The 18,524-nt window shown below is 39.9% G+C and overlaps 1 protein-coding gene across 1 annotated transcript; it reads left to right on the forward strand.

The window, feature by feature from the left end:
* The first annotated feature begins 802 nt into the window (after positions 1-802).
* Positions 803-17,415, forward strand: DDX43 (DEAD-box helicase 43). Its single transcript, XM_029943187.1, has 17 exons — positions 803-1,049; positions 2,971-3,026; positions 4,637-4,763; positions 5,685-5,816; positions 7,931-8,012; positions 9,191-9,347; positions 9,796-9,914; positions 10,344-10,454; positions 10,834-10,975; positions 11,447-11,547; positions 12,615-12,702; positions 13,647-13,774; positions 13,962-14,071; positions 14,705-14,843; positions 15,418-15,505; positions 16,289-16,434; positions 17,079-17,415. Exons 1-16 carry the CDS (start codon positions 803-805, stop codon positions 16,400-16,402), a joined length of 1,941 nt encoding a protein of 646 aa, XP_029799047.1. The 3' UTR covers positions 16,403-16,434; positions 17,079-17,415.
* Positions 17,416-18,524: the final 1,109 nt, after the last annotated feature.

Raw genomic sequence — 18,524 nt, forward strand, 5'->3', positions numbered from 1 at the left:
AGTGCTGCTCTTATAACAATGTACATGCTGTTTTTTTTAATCTTTTGTTTCACCTGGGTGGCTAAGTCGGTTAAGCGTCCTTTTTCGGCTCAGGTCATGATCTCACAGATCTGGGTTTGAGCCCCGCATCAGGCTCTGTGCTGACAGCTCAGAGCCTGGAGCCTGCTTCGGATTCTGTGTCTCCCTCTCTCTCTGACCCTCCCCTGCTCACGCTCTCTCTCTCGGTCTCTCAAAAATAAATAAAAAACATTAAATTTTTTAATTTAAAAAATGAATATTGGATTAAATGTATCAAAGTGCTTATCCTATAACAATGGTAAATGCTGTTTTCTTAATCTTTTGTTTCAAAATTTTTATGTATGTACTGGGTCATGTTGTAAAACTGGCTGATGTTTACAAGTCCCAGCTAAAAAACGTTCCTGAACAACAGAATGTTCAACTCCTAGTCCAACCAGACTAGGAGTTTCATAGGGCAAAGCACAAAGTGAACCTTTGGAAGTTCCACGCTTGAAAACGAACGAACCTAAAACCTGAGCATCGACCCTTTCAAGTATCCCTCATACGATAAAAAAAAGAAAAGTGGATTGGTCAAATTGTGAAGGCCCCGCCCACAATGTCTTGTCCACCAATGGGTACATGGCTGGGGCGGGCGGGGAGGGGGGGGGAAAGGGCGGGGCGAGCCTGGAGCGGGCTTCTTAAGAAGCCCCAGCGTGGCTACCCTTCTAGAGTATTCAGACAGCACGGAGGTGTAGTGCAGACCCTAACAGGAGCGACGTCGGACGCATTCGGTCTTCAAAAAGCTATGTTAAGGCAAGATGCAAACGCCAACGCCTCCTCGTGGGTCGTTGCGTCCAGACGAAGCTCGGCGGTGTCCCGGGCTCCAGAAAGGAGGCCGACAGAGGATCCAAATCGAAGAGGTCAGGGGATGCCTAAGAGCGGCGGAGGTAGCGGCTGTAGGTATTCTGGGCATCCGCAGGCTGTGGTGCCAGGTGCCCGGGAACCGCCGCTCTGCTTCGGGTTAAAGAACGAGTGGGTCGGCCCTGTGATCGGTGAGTAAAAGATTGGATATGCGGGGTGGGTCCAGGGCCTCCCCACCCGGCTTTCTTCAACTCCGTTTAGCTGCCATCTAATGAGATTAAGGCCTTTTCTGTATTTCTAATAACCGTCTGATGCTAGACTGATGTAATTTAATGCACTTTTAGATATTTCGTGGAGGTGATACTTTGGGAGACCAAACTCTTAGATTGATCAAATCTTTGGAATTAAAGTTCCTTCCTTTTCACAGCTTAACCCAAAATGAACAACAAAGGAGTGCTGAGTCCAATTTTTTTAATTTTTATTTTATTTTATTTTTTTTTATTTTCAAGAGACAGTGCGAGCAGGGGTGGGTCAGAGAGGGAGACCCAGAATCTGAAGCAGGCTCCAGGCTCTGAGCTAGCTGTCAGCACAGAGCCTGATGCAGGGCTCGAACCCACGAACCATGAAATCATGACCTGAGCTGAAGCTGGACGCTTAACCAACCGAGCCACCCAGGCGCCCCAGAGTGTAATCTGTTTCTTTTAGCATCATGTAGAGCCATTAAAGAAGGTGGAGGATATTAGGATTGTTCAGAACATTAGCTAAGTTTTTCACGCAGTTTCTTTTACTTGAGTATGATTTACCTGCTGAAAACCAGGATCTTTTTTTATTAGTATATCCGTAAGTCTTAGAAACTCATTTTTGAAAAACATTAAGAAACTATAGGAATGGAGATTTGTCCCATTTGCGGCCATTAAGACTGAAGACAAATTAGAGCACTTTGCCTAATAGGTATGAGAGCTAATATTTTGTTTTACCATTTTATAAACCTGTTTTTAAAAAACCTCATTTTGCAGGCTACTATTAAATAGAGCTGATTGATAGACCAGGTAGAGATTTCATTGTTTCCTCAAGGAGGCTCAGACCCAAAGATCTGAAGAGTGATGCTCCATAAATGAAAGCCCCTAGGTTTACCCTAAAGATCACGCACTGAACATTTGCTGAGCACTTGTGATAGTGTAGGCCCTGTGCTAGAGAGCACTCACTAACTGTTGGCTCTGGAGCCCATATTTAAGCTTAAATGTAAGAGTGCAGTACAGTACTGTTAACTATAAAAGCAATGTTGTATGATAGATCTTTGGAATGTTTTCATCTTGGATGACAACTACCCAATGAGAAACTCACCATTTTCCCCTTTTCCCAACCCTGGCAGATACCATCTTAGTTTTTTCTATAATTACATTAGATACCTCAAAGAAAGTTATCTGCTTTGCTTTTTGTAATTGGCTTATTTCATTTAGCCTAATCCCCTCAAGGTTCAATCATGTCAAAAAAGGATTACTTTAAGGCCAACAGCTTTTTTAGTATGTTTATACCATGTTTCCTTTTTAAATTTTTAAATACTAAAATTTTTAGTGTTTATTTACTTTTGATAGACAGTGCTAGTGGGGGAGGGGCAGAGAAGGAGACAGAATCTGAAGCAGCCTCCAGGCTCCAACCTGTCAGCACAGAGTCCGACTCAGGGCTCAAACCCATGAATCTTGTGATCAGGACCTGAGGTGACATCACTCAACCAACTAAGCCACCTAGGTGCCTCTATACCGTATTTTTCTTCATTCAGTAATCTATTGATAGTCATTTAGGTTGCTTACACCTCATGACTATTGTGAATAATGCAGTAATGCTGTAATGAACATGGAAGGATAGATATCTTGGAAATTGTAGTTTTGTTTCCTTTGGGTACACATCCATGAGTGGAATTGCATAGGGTAGTTTTATTTTTAGTTTTTTGAGGAACCTCCATACCCACCAACAGTGCACAAGCTTCCCTCTTCTCCTCCACATTCTCACTAAAACTTAATTTCCCATATTTTTGATACCCATTCTCATAGGTGTGATGATACCCAGTTGTGGCTTTGATTAAATTTCTTTAAATCTTTTATTAAAAAACAGGTCGAGGTGGGTCAAAAATAAAGGAGATACAAAGTACAACAAACACAAAAATACAGGTAAGTGGTCTGTTCTTAAATCCTCAAAGAGCGTAGTTCATTTCTAACTGATTTCTGTTTAGTTATTAACATACTGTGGTTTAGGAAAGCTGCCAAAGCCCTTCAGGCTGCCATTCTTTGCCAGGAATGGTCCCACACTGTGGTCCATTTCCAGGTCTAGGTTTTGTGACACTTGGGAGGTAAAAATCTTTAGAGATAATCTCCTGACAGTTGAGGTCTCTGGAGAATATTCATCATGCGCTTCCTGGACCCCATCCCTCAAACCCTGACCTGCATCTGTGTTCCCAGTCTCAGCAGCAGCATCATTCACTGAGTTCCAAAGCCAGAAATCTCAGATTACTTGCCTTTCCTTACCCTGCAACAGTCGGTCACTGAATCCTTTCTATTTCCTGTGTTTCTCAAAGAGAATCACATCATTTGGGGCATTCTCCCCGAACTGTCCATCCCACTTCTAGTCTTATCCCCCTCACTAGGCTCTACTGTGACCAGGGCAACACAAGTTGTGTTCATAATGTTTTCTTTTCCTGCATAAAAACTTCTTCTCATAATATCTCAGGCTCTTAAGGAGTCCGGACTCCGTAGTTTGCTCCACTTGATCTGGCTCCTTTCACCTCTAGCCTCCTTTGCCTTCACTCCCTCCCCATCTCCTTGAGTACTTACAGCTGGGCTCCTGACACTCTCCTTCCTATCTTAGCTGACATGACACCTGCTCATCAGGGAGGTCTAAGACCTGTGCCCCCATTCTCTGAAGGTTTCTTTCCATCCTCTCTGCATTCATTTCAGCCTCCTTTCAAGAACGTATACGGGAGACCTGAGTGGCTCAGTAGGGTAACCTGACTTTTTAAGCTTTTTTCCTTTTAAGGGGAAGAGAGAAAGAATCAAAAGCAGGTTCCCAGCTCTGAGCTGTCAGCACAGAGCCCACCATGGGGCTTCAACTCACTGACTGAGATCATGACTGGAGCTGAAGTGGAAAATTAACACAACTGAGCCGACCAAGCGCCCCTAACAATCTGACTCCTGATTTTCACTCAGGTCCTGATCTCATGGTTGGTGGAATTGACTCCTGCATCCAGCTCTGCACTGACCATTAGGAGCCTGCTTGAGATTCTCTCCCTCTCTCTCCCCTTGCACACCTTCCCTCTCTCAAAATAAACATAAGAACTTACACAGAGTTGTCTGTAAATAGTGCAAATGGTAAGCTTTTTGGAAATCACCAGCCTAAGATAGCATTTGGTGTAGCAATTTCCAGATTCTGTTGAATCAATGAGGTTATTTGTGTGTCAAGCACAGAGCTGAGTGAACCATGAGATCATGACCTGAGCTGAAATCAAGAATCCCCAACCTTAAACCCTACTGAGCCACACAGGTACCCCTGTCACATTAGTTTTTAAATTTAGATTGTCCTGTTTCTTTTCATCCAATGAAGAGGTAAGTCTCAGGATAGATTTGTAATATCTCCAGTTAGAACTCAGATACTGATAGCAATACTAGCCTTACTTAACTTTTATACTGTTTGAAGTTGAGTGGTTTTTTTTTTTTTTTTTTTTTTTGGTGGGGGTGCATGGTTAAAAGATTTCATTCAGTCTCACCTGGTTTTCTCCTGCTTCTAGATAATAAAAGATTATACAGAGTCACAAGTCAGAATATTTGGCACCAGGGACATGAAGGCCAAGGCCAAAACAGCAATAGATAATGTTGTTAAAGAACAAGAAATTTATAATTCAAAACAGAAAATTGGTAAGTAATATTTGCCTAGTACAGCCTTGTTAAAAATTTAAAGTATGCATTCAGTGTTATAAGGCATTATAGCTGATGCTTTTCTTGATAACAAAGCTTCAGATTGCTGTCATTAAATCTTGTCTGTTACGATTTTTTTCCCTTTGAAATGCCAGAATACCTCTTTTCCTCAAATTAAAACACTTATTAATTTCTATGGTTAAGCCTACTAGCAGTTTTACTTTTAGCCACAGATGAGTGAGAAACAAAATGACCTTAATGCAGTCACTATTAATGGCAGAAGGATTAGTCCTGGCCTTCTGATTCTCTGATCTCATCCCTAGAACTTGACCAACTTTGAGAACTGCCTAGTTATTTGGCATTTTAAAAAATCTCATGGTCAGCTGGCTGACTTAGTTGGTAGAGCATGTGACTTGGTCTTGGTGTCATGAGTTTAAGCCCTGTGTTAGGCCTAGCTTACTTAAAAAAAAGAAAACTCAGCCATTATTGAGCCATTTCCAGAAATAACATGAATGTAAAAAGAAACGGCATCTGAAGTTGATGGCAGCATTGCCTCTTTCTTAGGAAGGAAACTCTGGGAAACTAATTTTCCATTTCGTAAATCTGGTAACTGACAAAACCATACAAATTGTCATAGAATTATAGTACTAAAACCCACTCTTTATATTTTAAAAGCATTTTCTGGTATGTATGTATTAAAGCTTATTATATTTGTTTTGAGAGAGTGTGCATGAGCCAGCTAAAGGCAGAGAGAATCCCAGGCTGATAGCCCAGAGTCCAAGGTGGGGCTTGAATTCATGACCTGAGCCAACTGAGCCACCCTGGAACCCGTATTGTCTGGTTTTTAAACACAAAACAGTAAAGTAGGGTAATTATAAAATCAGGATTTGTTTTAAACTAATTTGATAAATATTTTAACAGATATTGTTGCATTCCAACCTTCTGTTGGAAGAGATTTAAGGACAGAGGGTAATAGTACAAAGAATCAGCCATTGATTGATTGGGATCAGATTCGAGAAGATGCTTTGAAATGGAAAAAGAAAAAATGGGAAGGTTAGTGCTGTATCCTAACATGTACAGTTAGTGTTGGTGTACCTCTTGGTGTGTTTTTTTTTTTTAACCTTGAGGGTTTTTTTTCCTCGATCAATTGGCTGACTATATTGACAAGATACTGATTGATTACATGTTGAAGAAAACATACAATACAAAATACAGGAGGTTGGTTGCATCCCCTCCCACCATCCTGATTTGGTCAGAACAGGGTTCAGAGCCAGAGGTCAGAGTGACTGAAGGGGGGTTACGGGAAGTGGGTTGGTAGCTGGCACAATAATGCTGTAATTTCTCTCCCAGCTGTGAGTCAGGGGGTGAGGGGGACCTACAGCTGGACAGCCAGCTGAGGGAAGAGCTGCCTCTCCCTTACCTCCCCCAGGGCCTGCCCCACCACCCAGAACCAAACCCACTCCACAGTAAGGATATGGATGCTCTTGCTGAATCAGCCAGTCAGCAAGAGGCAAAGAAGGGCAACTGCTCCAACCCCTGCCTCCCCACATGGGGGCGGGGTGGGGGGGAGGGGCACATGGCTACTACCAGAAGAGGAAGAGGGGGAGAGCGGTACAGGCTGGAGGTGGGAAGAGCAGGTCATATATTAAAAAGATGATATATATAATGACCTAAAATTGAATTAGTTGTACAGAAAGGTGTAGGTGGAATAACTTACTCCAGCCTATGAGCAAAATTTAGTGGAGAAATAATGGCGGGCCCCTCCTCCCCAGTGGTCTGAGTCGTTAAGTGCTATTGGTTAGAGTGGATTCCATTTGAGTAGATCAGATGGAGGAAGTAGGGGCAGTGGGCAGCAACCTCTTGAGGGTTTTATCCTCTTACAAATGTGTCTTATTTCTAGTAATGAAATCAATATGAAAAATGATACAACATTAAATGCTATATTTAGTCCCTGGGGAAAAGTTTGTTTCTATGTTTTCTATGCTGTAATCAGTGCTATAAATGGGGAATTAAATGGGGAGACTGGGTGGCTCATCTAGTTAAGCATCTGGCTATGGGTCAGGTCATGACCTCACTGCTCCATTGGTTAGAGTCCCGCATGTGGCTCTGCAAGGACAGCTCAGCCTGGAGCCGGTTTCAGACTGTCTCTCTGCCCCTTCTTCATGATTTCTCTTCTGAAAAAAAAGTAAGTTTGAAAAGTTAAACTTTTGTAACTCATAGCAAGAGTTTAAAGATACCCAGGACCAAAGGGACAATGAAGGCAATAAACATGCCAACCACAAGTGGTTAACATTGTTGGATATGGTTGAGCAAAAATGGATTCTGGAGTGTTCTGGCTGACAAGGGCAAAATAAAAAGAGGAAAACATTTAATAAGAAAAGCATATAGTTCTTGTAGAGGTAAGGTTTTTTCCATTTGCTTTAATTTTAAATGAGATTCTCACTTGGAATTATGTGGAGTGTAATGTTTCATATATCCACTAAATTTCAGTCTAAATTCAGGTACTAATTTTGGCTATCACAAGGCAGCAATACAACATTTAAATTTGCGATGGGCTCAGCACTGAGTGGAGCCTGCTTATGATTCTTTCTTCACCTCTCCCCCTCTCCCCTACTTAAGCTCTCTCTAAAAAAAATACATTAAAGAAAATAATGCATGACTAGTGAAATATTAACAATGATTACTTCAGGAGTCAGTCCACCTGCATGTTAACTTACCAGGGACACCCTGAGTAGTATGTGGAAGGGAAATCTTGGATGGGGGTCCAGAAAAGATTTAAGTTTGTGGAGGAAGTATGCTAGGCATATAAGAAAGGAAACAAATAGCCTCAGAAAGTGGAATGAGAAATGCTCTATACCTAAACAAATAAAATGGACCTTCCAAAAAAAAAATCAGTCTGCTGTATTTGAGAAGATTTCGTTAGTTGATGATTGTCTTGTAAAGCATTCTTTTATTAAACTTATTAAGGCTCTTTTTCTCAGATGAAAAATATAATTGAAAGATAAACCAGAACAGGATCTCTTAGAGACTAGCCTAAGACTGACTGGCAACAAATGGTCTAAAACTGTAAGGTGTATTTAATATTTTTTTATTTCTGTTACATTGAATAAATTTGAATGAAATATAAATCTGATTTATCAAAGTTTTAATTTTCATCTTTGTTCCAGATTTACCTGCAATTAAGAAAAATTTTTACATAGAGTCAGAAACAACAAGTTCAATGACACAAGAGCAAGTAGATATATGGAGGCGAGTAGTTTTACTTACGAAGTATTTTTATTGTTATATTATTAACTCAGGCAAACATTTGAAATTACTGCATTTGAAGACTACATTTTTGGTGTTAATGAACGTGGTTACATCCTACCTGAACTATTTTATTTTACTTTATTTTTGAGAGACAGAGAGAGTGAGTGTGACCAGGGGAGGGGCAGAGAGAGAGACACACACACACAGAATCCGAAGCAGACTCCAGGCCCCAAGCTGTCAGCCCAGAACCTGATGCGGGGCTCGAACCCATGAACTGAGATCATGACCTGAGCCGAAGTCAGATGCGTAACCTACTGAGCCGGCCAGGCGCCCCCTACATGAACTATTTTAGGACATTGCTATCCAAGAAACCAACCTTTCTGCAAAGATGGAAAAAAGACTGTATTGGTCCAAAAGAGTACTCACTATATTATAGCTATTGGATTTTTAAAATGTGCCTAGTATAATCGAAGAGCTAAGTTTTTAACTTACAATTTAAGAAGACTCTCGTGTGGTTAGTGCTTGCTGTGTTGGACAGCAGTTTTTTTTTTTTTTCCATAATATTTTATTGTCAAATTGTTTTCCATATGGACAGCAGTTTTTAAGAGAATTATTTCTACAAGTAGTAAATCAGAAGTTGATACATGAATATCAGCATCTCTGTTCTTCAGTGTTTATTATCTGGAATTAAGGGTCCAAAGAGCAACATGTTTTCTATCAGTTTTTAATAAAACTAAGATATTATGGGATAGCAGAAGGAACAGTTATTCTAGGATTATGATAGGACTCAGTCTTTGGACAAGTGATCATTAATCAAATGAGAATAATTCCCATTGACAGGATTGTTAGGATAAATTAAAATGTAAATGAACATTGGAGAGTCTTGTTTGCCAACTCTGATTTGAATCACGAAGCATATGATTTTCAGGCTCAGTTCACCTTTCCATGAAATTTCATTGGCCCATTCATATGATGTATCTTTTTTCCTCTGTTTCAGGTTAGAAATTGGTTAAGTATTGGTTAACTATTGGTTTAGAAAGAGATGGGCTTACCTCTTTGTTTTCTGTAGTTTTATAGTTGCAGTTGAATTTCTAGATAGGATAAACTAATGCTGGGAAAAATTTCTTGCTTCGGGAATAAAGTGACCAAAGCCACTAATACTCCCTTTATCCTTAAAGGAAAGAAAATTATAATATAACGTGTGATGACTTGAAAAATGATGAGAAGCGTCAGATACCAAACCCTACATGTACATTTGAAGATGCCTTTAAATATTACCCTGAGGCCATGGAAAACATTAGAAAGGCAGGTTTCAGGAAGCCGACACCTATCCAGGTATGCTTTAATTCCAATATTTTACTGTTTCCCCCCCCAAACAGTATGATTATTTGAAGTTAAATCCCCGGAGAATAACTATACCTTGTGAACTACCCTGTACTACAAGGGCCCAGCACTCAACATTTTGAAAGAAGTTTGGGGCAAGGAATTGGGGGGCATTTGACTAAAAGATGCACTTTTATTTTATTTTATTATTTTTTTAAAACCTTTTTTTAAAATGTTTTATTTATTTTTTGAGAGAGAGACAGCGTGAGCAGGGGAGGGTCAGAGAGAGGGGGAGACACAGAATCTGAAGCAGGCTCCCGGTTCTGAGCTAGCTGTCAGCACAGAGCCCAACATGGGACTCGAACCCACGAACCACGAGATCATGACCTGAGCCGAAGTCGACACTCAACTGACTGAGCCACCCAGACGCCCCAAGATGCACTTTTAATATTTGTTTCAGTCACAGGCCTGGCCAATAGTGCTACAGGGATTCGATCTTATAGGAGTATCCCAAACTGGAACAGGGAAGACCTTGTCCTACTTAATGCCCGGATTCATCCATTTGGATTCCCAACCTATGTAAGAATTACTACAGCTGGGTTCTCTTCAAAGGGGCTTAATACATAATGGATATCAAAAATGCAATTAAAGTTTCTCTGTTGCATTGGTCAAAAAGTATGCTTAGCCTTAGGGAAAGGCACTTGAACTGTGCTATTTAGACTATAAGTTGGCAAAGGATTTTTAGGTAGTCTTAATAGTGAAATACTGAAAATGTTTAAATTATGTCCAATTTGTGAAAGAAAGTTTGACACAGGAAAGCATTGGCCATGTTAAATGAAAAGGCTGGTAATGGGCTCTTGGGTGTTTTGGTGTGCCATTTTCCTATATTCCGTATTTTGTGGTGAATGTATGACTTATGACATCCATTGCTACAAACTCTGAAAGCAGTGAATGGATGTACCGTATGGACCTGAGACAGTTACTTTAATAATTGTTTTCTCTCCAAAGAATTAGAGAACAAAGGATCAGACCCGGGATGTTAGTCCTCACACCCACTAGAGAATTAGCGATTCAAGTACAAGCGGAATGTTTAAAGTATTCATATAAAGGCCTTAAAAGGTACGTAATTTCATTGTCCATTCTTCTATCAGCATTTGAATAATTGATAGCTTTATACATTGTACTGTTTTTTACACACATTTAGAGAATCTGATTTGGCTCAACACAGGTCAGGCATTACCCCACTCTAAATCAGAGCCCAGGCAGTGACCTCAAGTACCCGTGATGCAAATATGGCTCCTTAGGGCATATCACGGAGGGGTGATGAGTGTGGTTAGTTATTGGAACGGGACAAATACTACCCAGAAGTTATCTTACATACTTTCTGACTTACATACCCTTGGTTTTGTTATTTTGTACCCAAAATGCTTTGCTTGGGATTTTGCATTGTAATGGGACATTCTTTGCCTAAACATGTACCTCTTTTTTTTTTTTTAAGTATTTGTATCTATGGTGGAGGAGATAGAAATGATCAAATACAAACATTGAAAAAAGGAGTAGATATCATTATAGCAACGCCTGGACGACTGAATGATCTACAAATGAATAACTTTGTCGACCTCAGAGGCATAAGTTATTTGGTAACCATGGAGTGAGGGGTTGGGATCCTGGGAGGAAGAACAGAATTCTTACTGAAACAGACTCTTAGAATACTATTCATTATGTAATGTTTTTAAGTTTGAGAGAGGCAGAGTGAGTGGGGAGGGGCTCCCTTGCTAGCAGAGCCGGATACAGGGCATTAAAACTGCAGATCCACACTTAACTTGTACTGAAGAAATTAAAATAGTGGCTTCAGGGTGCCTGGGTGGCTCTGCTAAGGATCAGACTCTTTACACTCAATTTTGGCTAAGGTCATGATCTCACCTTACTGATGAGGGATCCTGGGTGGGACTTTCCCCCACTCCCACTGGCTTTTCTCAAAATAAAAAATTGGCATTTTTCTAAAACAAAATAGTAGCTTAAGAGAAAAAATGGCCTTAGAGTATTATGTTAATGGGAGCATACGCAGTGACCTCCCATATCTGATGTAGCCACAATCATTTTTAATGCAGGTGTTAGATGAAGCCGACAAGATGTTAGATTTGGGATTTGAGCCCCAGATAATGAAGATTTTATTAGACGTGCGCCCAGACAGGCAGACGATTATGACCAGGTAGGTATATGCCTAATGCTAGTCGACAAGATAGAAATCAGTGGACTGGACTCCATTCTTAATTCCCCACAGTATTTTAGAGAATTACGTGAAAGTATCTTGAGATGCTCAGGTGAGAGACATTAGTCATCACTTAGGATAGCAATTAAATTTAGTATAATCATGATGTTGGACTTCCTTGCTACAGGTAAGTTACAGGTATGAAAACATACAGGGAACTGATGGAGGGGAGATTGTGTTTTTCCAGAGCAGAGGCCTCACATTTTGAAAACAATCACTTGTCCCTACTGAATAGTTTTTTGCCAAGACAAGACTGATCCTGCGTGTCTCAGTGGGTTAAGTGCCCAACTCTGGCTCAGGTCATGCTCTTCCAGTTTGTAAAGGTTGGAGCTGCTGACAGCTCAGACCCTGGAGCCTCTTTCAGATTCTGTGCCTGTCTTTCTCTGCCCCTCCCCTGCTTGCACTCTCAAAAGTGAAATAAAAACATTAAAAAAATAAATGCAAAGTGATCTAGAGACTATTTTCTCATGACTTATACCTTTGTGTCATTAACATTAAAAAGAATAGTATGTAACTGGAAGCATATGAAATTTCCTCCTTTGTTACTAATGGTTCCCTTGTTACAATTACTGTTGAAAGCACAAAAGTTGATTACTTAATATGGATGAAGAAACACTTGAATTTAGATGTCCATTCAGCACACTTAAAATGCTTTTATTTCCCAAAAGCACTTGGTTTTTTGACTGCTGGCAATGTATGCTGATAAAAAAGAACTTAGTTTTTTTTATAAAGGGCAAGAGAAAACTAACCTGTAAACTCATTTTAGATTAGAATTTAAGGCATAAATCTTTTTTACCTTTGGTTTCTAAACCTGTTTATTCAACTTATTTAAAAGTTTCATCTAGTAGCTTCACCCTAGCTGAGCAATCCTTTATGAAGTATGCATTCTGTGAAAATCCTTATTTAACAGTATTGTCTTTCATGGGTGATCTGTTTCATAGCATTCTTAGGGAAATTAGTTTTTGTTCATAATAAAACTTTAATGTTTTTTAATGGTTTTTTTCCAGTGCAACGTGGCCATGTGCTGTTCGCCGACTTGCAGAGTCCTATTTGAAAGAGCCCATGATTGTATACGTTGGCACTTTGGACCTGGTGGTAAGCTTGTTTTTTAATAACCCAAAATATTAGTAATTTATGAGAATTTTATTTTGTGTTTTGGCATGGCTCACTCCTTATAGAGAGAAATCTTAGCTGCTTCAGTATGCATCTTAGACTAATTTTAACATAATTACAGTACTGTTAATCTCACATCTAAAAATTTAACCTTTAATATGCTCAACCAGTCCTTTTTCCTGTTTTTCTGATATCTCATTTTTATTTAATCCTGCTTAAATCAGATCCTGAGCAAGGTCCACAGGTGCATGTGTCTAGTGTTCTCTTTTGGTAAAGTTATGATTGGTCGATGGGTTCAGATATGAGCACTTATTCAATCCATAAAAATCTCTTTCATATCTCCTTTATAAAGTTCTATGGCCTTCCACTTAATCAAAATTGACCTTTAAATCATTATTGAAAAATCAGTCTTTTAATCATGAATGTTAATGACAGGTCATCGCCTAGGCTCATTTCATTAGAATTCATGGAAATGTTCAGCTAGATAGGGCATTCTTTTAATTAAATGCTATTAAATCTCTGGGTTAAATTGTATCTGATATTTTAAGATTTTGCATTAAAGTATCAGAATATTCTTTGAATGGAAACTCTTATCACAGGCTGATCATCCTCCATGATTAAGAGCTGTGCCCAAGTTCATGACAGTTGGGCCTCACTCTGGTTCTTTCTTTCCCAATAATGGTGACCAGTTGCTTTCAACTAACTGCCAGGTATTCAGGTTTCCAACTCTGGCTTGGGTGAATAAGTATGAAGCGAGAGACTAGGCTATAAATATTTGAGTAGAAACAGGTCATTTTGAGAGGATTTGCCTTTTTTCCCCCTTAGCAGTTTATTAAAACCTAACCAGCGATAGCAGTAGATGTATTTTACGCCAGTGTATAGTGTCTGCCTATCAAATTTGATGTACTGATCTTTGACTCCTTTAGGCTGTAAGTACTGTGAAACAGAACATAATTGTCACCACAGAAGAGGAGAAGCGATCTTATATCCAAGATTTTATAGAGAACATGTCTCAGAAAGAGAAAGTCATCGTGTTTGTTAGCAGAAAAGCTGTGTAAGTATTTTTATCATTGAATTCATCAAGCATGTTGAACAATAGGTTGATTTGTATACTAAGTTCAGACAGGGTATATATGTCTTAAAATATGTTTTAAGTTTTCTGCTAATAGAAGTAAAACTAGTGAGTTAATAATGGTATTAGAATAAGCACTTAAGATCGCTGACTTCATCTTTTGCGTCAGCGCTGATCACTTAACAAGCGACCTGGCTCTGCAGAGTATATCAGTGGAGTCTCTTCACGGAAACAGAGAGCAAAGAGACCGAGAGAGAGCATTGGGAAACTTTAAAACAGGTATGTTAAAGCAAAACAAAACAAAACATGTGCACTTGGCTGAGGGACAGCGCCTTTTCATTTAGCCTAAAATCTGTCCTCAGCCTGCAGATCACAAAACTACTTGCTAGAGCTGGTGCCTGGGTGGGTCAGTCTGTGGAACATCCAACTCTGGATTTCAGCTCAGGTCATAATCCCACTGTGTGGGATCAAGCCTCACATTAGGCTCCGTGATGAGCGTGAATTCAGATTCTCTCCCTCCGCCCCCTCCCTGTGCTTAGGTGCACACTCTCTCAAATTAATAATTAATTCAGATTTTCAGAGCTCTCAACTCCAAGAACTAATATTTAAACCTGGATATCAAGGCAATAATTTGCAATGTGGGGTGTTGTCATTAATTTATCTGAAAGATGTATGCCTTTGTGACATGATTCAAATGATATAGGGACTATTTGCTGAACTATTATGTATATTATGTTGTGACTTGCCAGCCTTTAAAAGACTACAAATATCCCTTTCCCATTTTCATTGTCTTAAGTGTTTTAATATTAAAGGTAGTAATGGCTCACCCAATTAGGTATTGGGGAGAATACCCTTGCTGACATGTCTTGGGTTGGCTTATGCTGGAGTGTATATTTTGGCTTTACTCCGTAGGTAAAGTAAGAATACTGATCGCCACAGATCTGGGGTCTCGAGGTCTTGATATCCATGACGTCACACACGTTTATAATTATGATTTCCCCCGGAACATTGAAGAATACGTACATAGAGTAGGCCGTACGGGAAGAGCAGGGTAAGCACATTCTACCTATGGAAGAAGCCAGCTACCTTCACAACTGATTCGTAGCTAGAAAAACGTTCTTTGTGGTCTTGCCTGTAAATTGTCTGGGTCACCTGCTTGCTGCTTTATTCTTGTCCAGTTGGCCTGTCCCAGATAAAACCAGAGGCCTCTCTGATTAGCTGCAGCTGTTTCTTAATCTACTCTTTGCTTCGTATCTGTAGTGTCACACTGAGCTTTACCCAGTGGTTACTCTAGTGTTTCCCCCAATGAGAGCACTATTCGCAAATCCCTTGCAAATATGGTTGAGACCAGGCGCCTGGGTGGTTCAGGCAGTTGAGCATCTGGTGCTGGGTTTCAGCTCAGGTCATGATCCCCGGGTCAAACTGAGCATGAAGCCTGCCTGGGATTCTCTCTCTGCTCCTCTCTCTGCCCCCTCCCCCATTTTCATGCACATTCTTCCTCTCTAAAAACAGAACAGCTCCAAACTATTGAGATTCCAAATTGCTGTTTGATGCTAACTTTTAATGCATAATCCATATTTGTTTGGACTTGTGAAAAAGTTTTGCTATTTTTATTTTACTTATAGAAAAACTGGAACATCTATTACTCTGATAACCAGAAAGGACTGGAGGATTGCTGGCGAGTTAATTAATATTTTGGAAAGAACCCGGCAGGTGAGAATAAACAACTCAGAATTCTATATCACTTTTCTAATGCACAAATAATTTAGTGTATGCCAGGTACCGGGGCTTAGTGTTTATCAGGAAAGAACAGATATTACACATGACAAGGCACTATAGTGTATAGCTGGAGGGTCTGATCTCGTGGTAGTGAACATCAGTGGAGATCATCCTGAGGAAGAGGCCGACGGGGCGGGAAGGGAAGCCTGTGCTGGCAGGGCCGCATTCAGGCCCCATGCTAAGAACACAGAAAGTGGCGCCGGTTACGGCAGTTAAGGGACTGGGAAGCAGCTGCAAAGGGCAGTGGTAGCACAGCCATGGGAATTTTTAAATGAAGGTCAGTCTGGTTTTATTCATTTATTTTTTGAAACAGTATGTTTAGTGTTTATTTCTGAGAGCAGAAGCAGGGGAGGGGCAGAGAGACGGAACAGGATTAGAAGCAGGTTCCGGGCTGAGAGCCCAGAGAAACCAGTATGGGGCTCAAACCCACAAACTGAGAAAAGCTTTTATTATAGGGTTCCTGGCAGGCTCAGTTGGTTAACTGTCCAACTTCAGCTCAGGTCATGATCCCATGGTTTGTGAGTTCAAGCTTTGCCATGGGCTCTGTGCTGACGGCTCAGCCTGGAGCCTGCTTCCGATTCTGTCTCCCTCCCTACCCACCCCCACTCCTATTCTGTCCCTCTCTCAAATACTAAATATTTTTTAAACTTCCAAGAAAAGCTTTTACTTACTCTGAAAGAAAATGTCTTTCCTAGTAACACACTTCTAATGTTTCAGAGTGTCCCAGAGGAACTTGAAGCAATGGCTGAGAGATACAAGGCACATAAACTGAGAAGAGAAATGGAAAAATTGGGGAAACCCCAGGGAAAATGGTACAGAGGTTATTACTAATACTGAAGTGGTACCAACCTACTTACATAAAGGTAAAATTTAAATTAACACTTGGATTTTGTTATCTAAATTCCAGTTAGTATATCATTTAGAGAGAGTTGTATTAATTTGAGTTGAAAAATACACTTAAGTTGTATAGACATCTCAGTAAGAGTGTAATGGAGTTGGCTGAAATATGAACTGGTAGAAGCTCTATGAGCAATTTGATAATGTATCAATTATAAATACATAACACCTTTTCAGCAATTACTTTAGGAATGTATTTTATAAATATGTCTACATGTGTAAGTAAAGATGCACTACTGCATTACTTGTAGTAGGAAAAGAATAACCTAAGTGTCCAGCAGGGGGCCATATGAGTACACTCTGGAGAATATTTTCAACACACAACCACCTGGTGCTCATCAAGTGTCCTCCTTAATCCCCAGCACCCATTTCCCCTACCTCTCCAGTCACCTCCCCTCACAGCCATCAGTTTGTTCTCTAGTTAAGAATCTGGGTTTTTTTTCTTTGCTTGTTTTTTCTTAAATTCCACATGACTAAATATTTATATATTTAAATGGTACATACATTTAAATGTGTATATTTAAAATGGTCAGCATGGCAGGTTTTGTTTATGTGAATTTTATCAGTTGAAAGGCTTGAATAGCAATTTGTTTTTCACCTTATTTTTCAGGTCTCAAGACCTTGGAAAACTAGGATGTGGAAATATTGCAAGCATGCTGGCTGCATGAAGCGATGACTAATTCTAAAAAGTGTTTAAAAAGTTAGAATTCAGTGTTTTATACTTTTAATAAAATTAGAAATTTAAACTTGTTTAATTTTCTTCATACTTACTATTAAGGAATATAGTGTTAATTTCCCACTTATTTTATTTAAAAATAAAAGTACATTTTATCTCCTGAAATGTTCCTCTGTTAAGGCCAGTCTTTAAAGAGTTTAAAACCTGTTAAAATGTCTTGGCAGTGAAGAAGATACTATTGACAAAATAAATGTTTTTCTATGATAAAAGATAACTGTGATCTGGCGTTTTGAATAGCCCTTTAATTTGGTTTACTAAATAGAATTTTATTTGTGAGTGTTTTTCTAAAATTACACTTCACCTACTTCTAAAAAAGAATAAAAGGACTTCATGAAATCAAGACATGCAACAGTGCTTGTTTCTGCCTACAGGCTAAAACAAGTCCTTGGGAAAAATTCATTTCCATTAAAGATTCTCAGACTAATCACATTCCCCAACTTCTCTTTATAGTTTTGAGTAGTTTTGTTTCACACATGATAGTTACTTGTATTAAGACTTTGCATAGTTAGGGGCACTTGGGTGCTCAGTTGGTTAAAGCATCCTACTTCAAAACTTTTTTTTTTAATGCTTTTATTTATTTTTGATACAGAAGAGACAGAGCATGAGAGGGGGAGGGTCAGAGAGAGAGGGAGACACAGAACTGGAAGCAGGCTCCAGGCTCTGAGCTAGCTGTCAGCACAGAGCCTGACGCAGGGCTCGAACCCACAACTGTGAGATCTGACCTGAGCCGAAGTCGGAGGCTTAACCGACTGAGCCACCCAGGTGCCCCTAAAGCATCCTACTTCAGCTCAGGTCATGATCTCGTGGTTCATGAGCTCGAGCCCCGCATCAGGCTCTGGGCTGACAGCTAGCTCAGAGTCCGGAGCCTGTCTTCGGATTCTGTGTCTCCCTTTCCATCTGACCCTCCCCTCCAAACATTTAAGAAGAAGAAGAAGAAAAAAAAAAACTTTGTGTAATTAGCTAGGACTTTACCTTCTCTGACATTACTACACATTCATACAAAAGTAGTTTCCTGAAGGGAAGACTGGGTGGCTCAGTCTGTTAGGCATCCAACTTTTGGCTCAGGTCATGATCCTTTCAATTGTTGGACTTTGTGCTGACAGTTCAGAGCCTGGGGCCTGCTTTGGATTCTGTGTCTCCCTCTCTCCCCTACCCTGCTTCTGCATGTTCTCTCTCTAAAAAAATAAACATTAAAATGCCATAGCATAGGAGAATAAGAACTAGATAAAACATCTAGAAGTGAAAATTGTGTATGATAATTTCAAGTTCAGTGACCACAGATGAAACCAGAAAAGTGAAATGATACTGTTGAAGCTAGGT

This window comes from Suricata suricatta, chromosome 7, assembly GCF_006229205.1.
Source record: "Suricata suricatta isolate VVHF042 chromosome 7, meerkat_22Aug2017_6uvM2_HiC, whole genome shotgun sequence".
NCBI lineage: Eukaryota > Metazoa > Chordata > Mammalia > Carnivora > Herpestidae > Suricata > Suricata suricatta.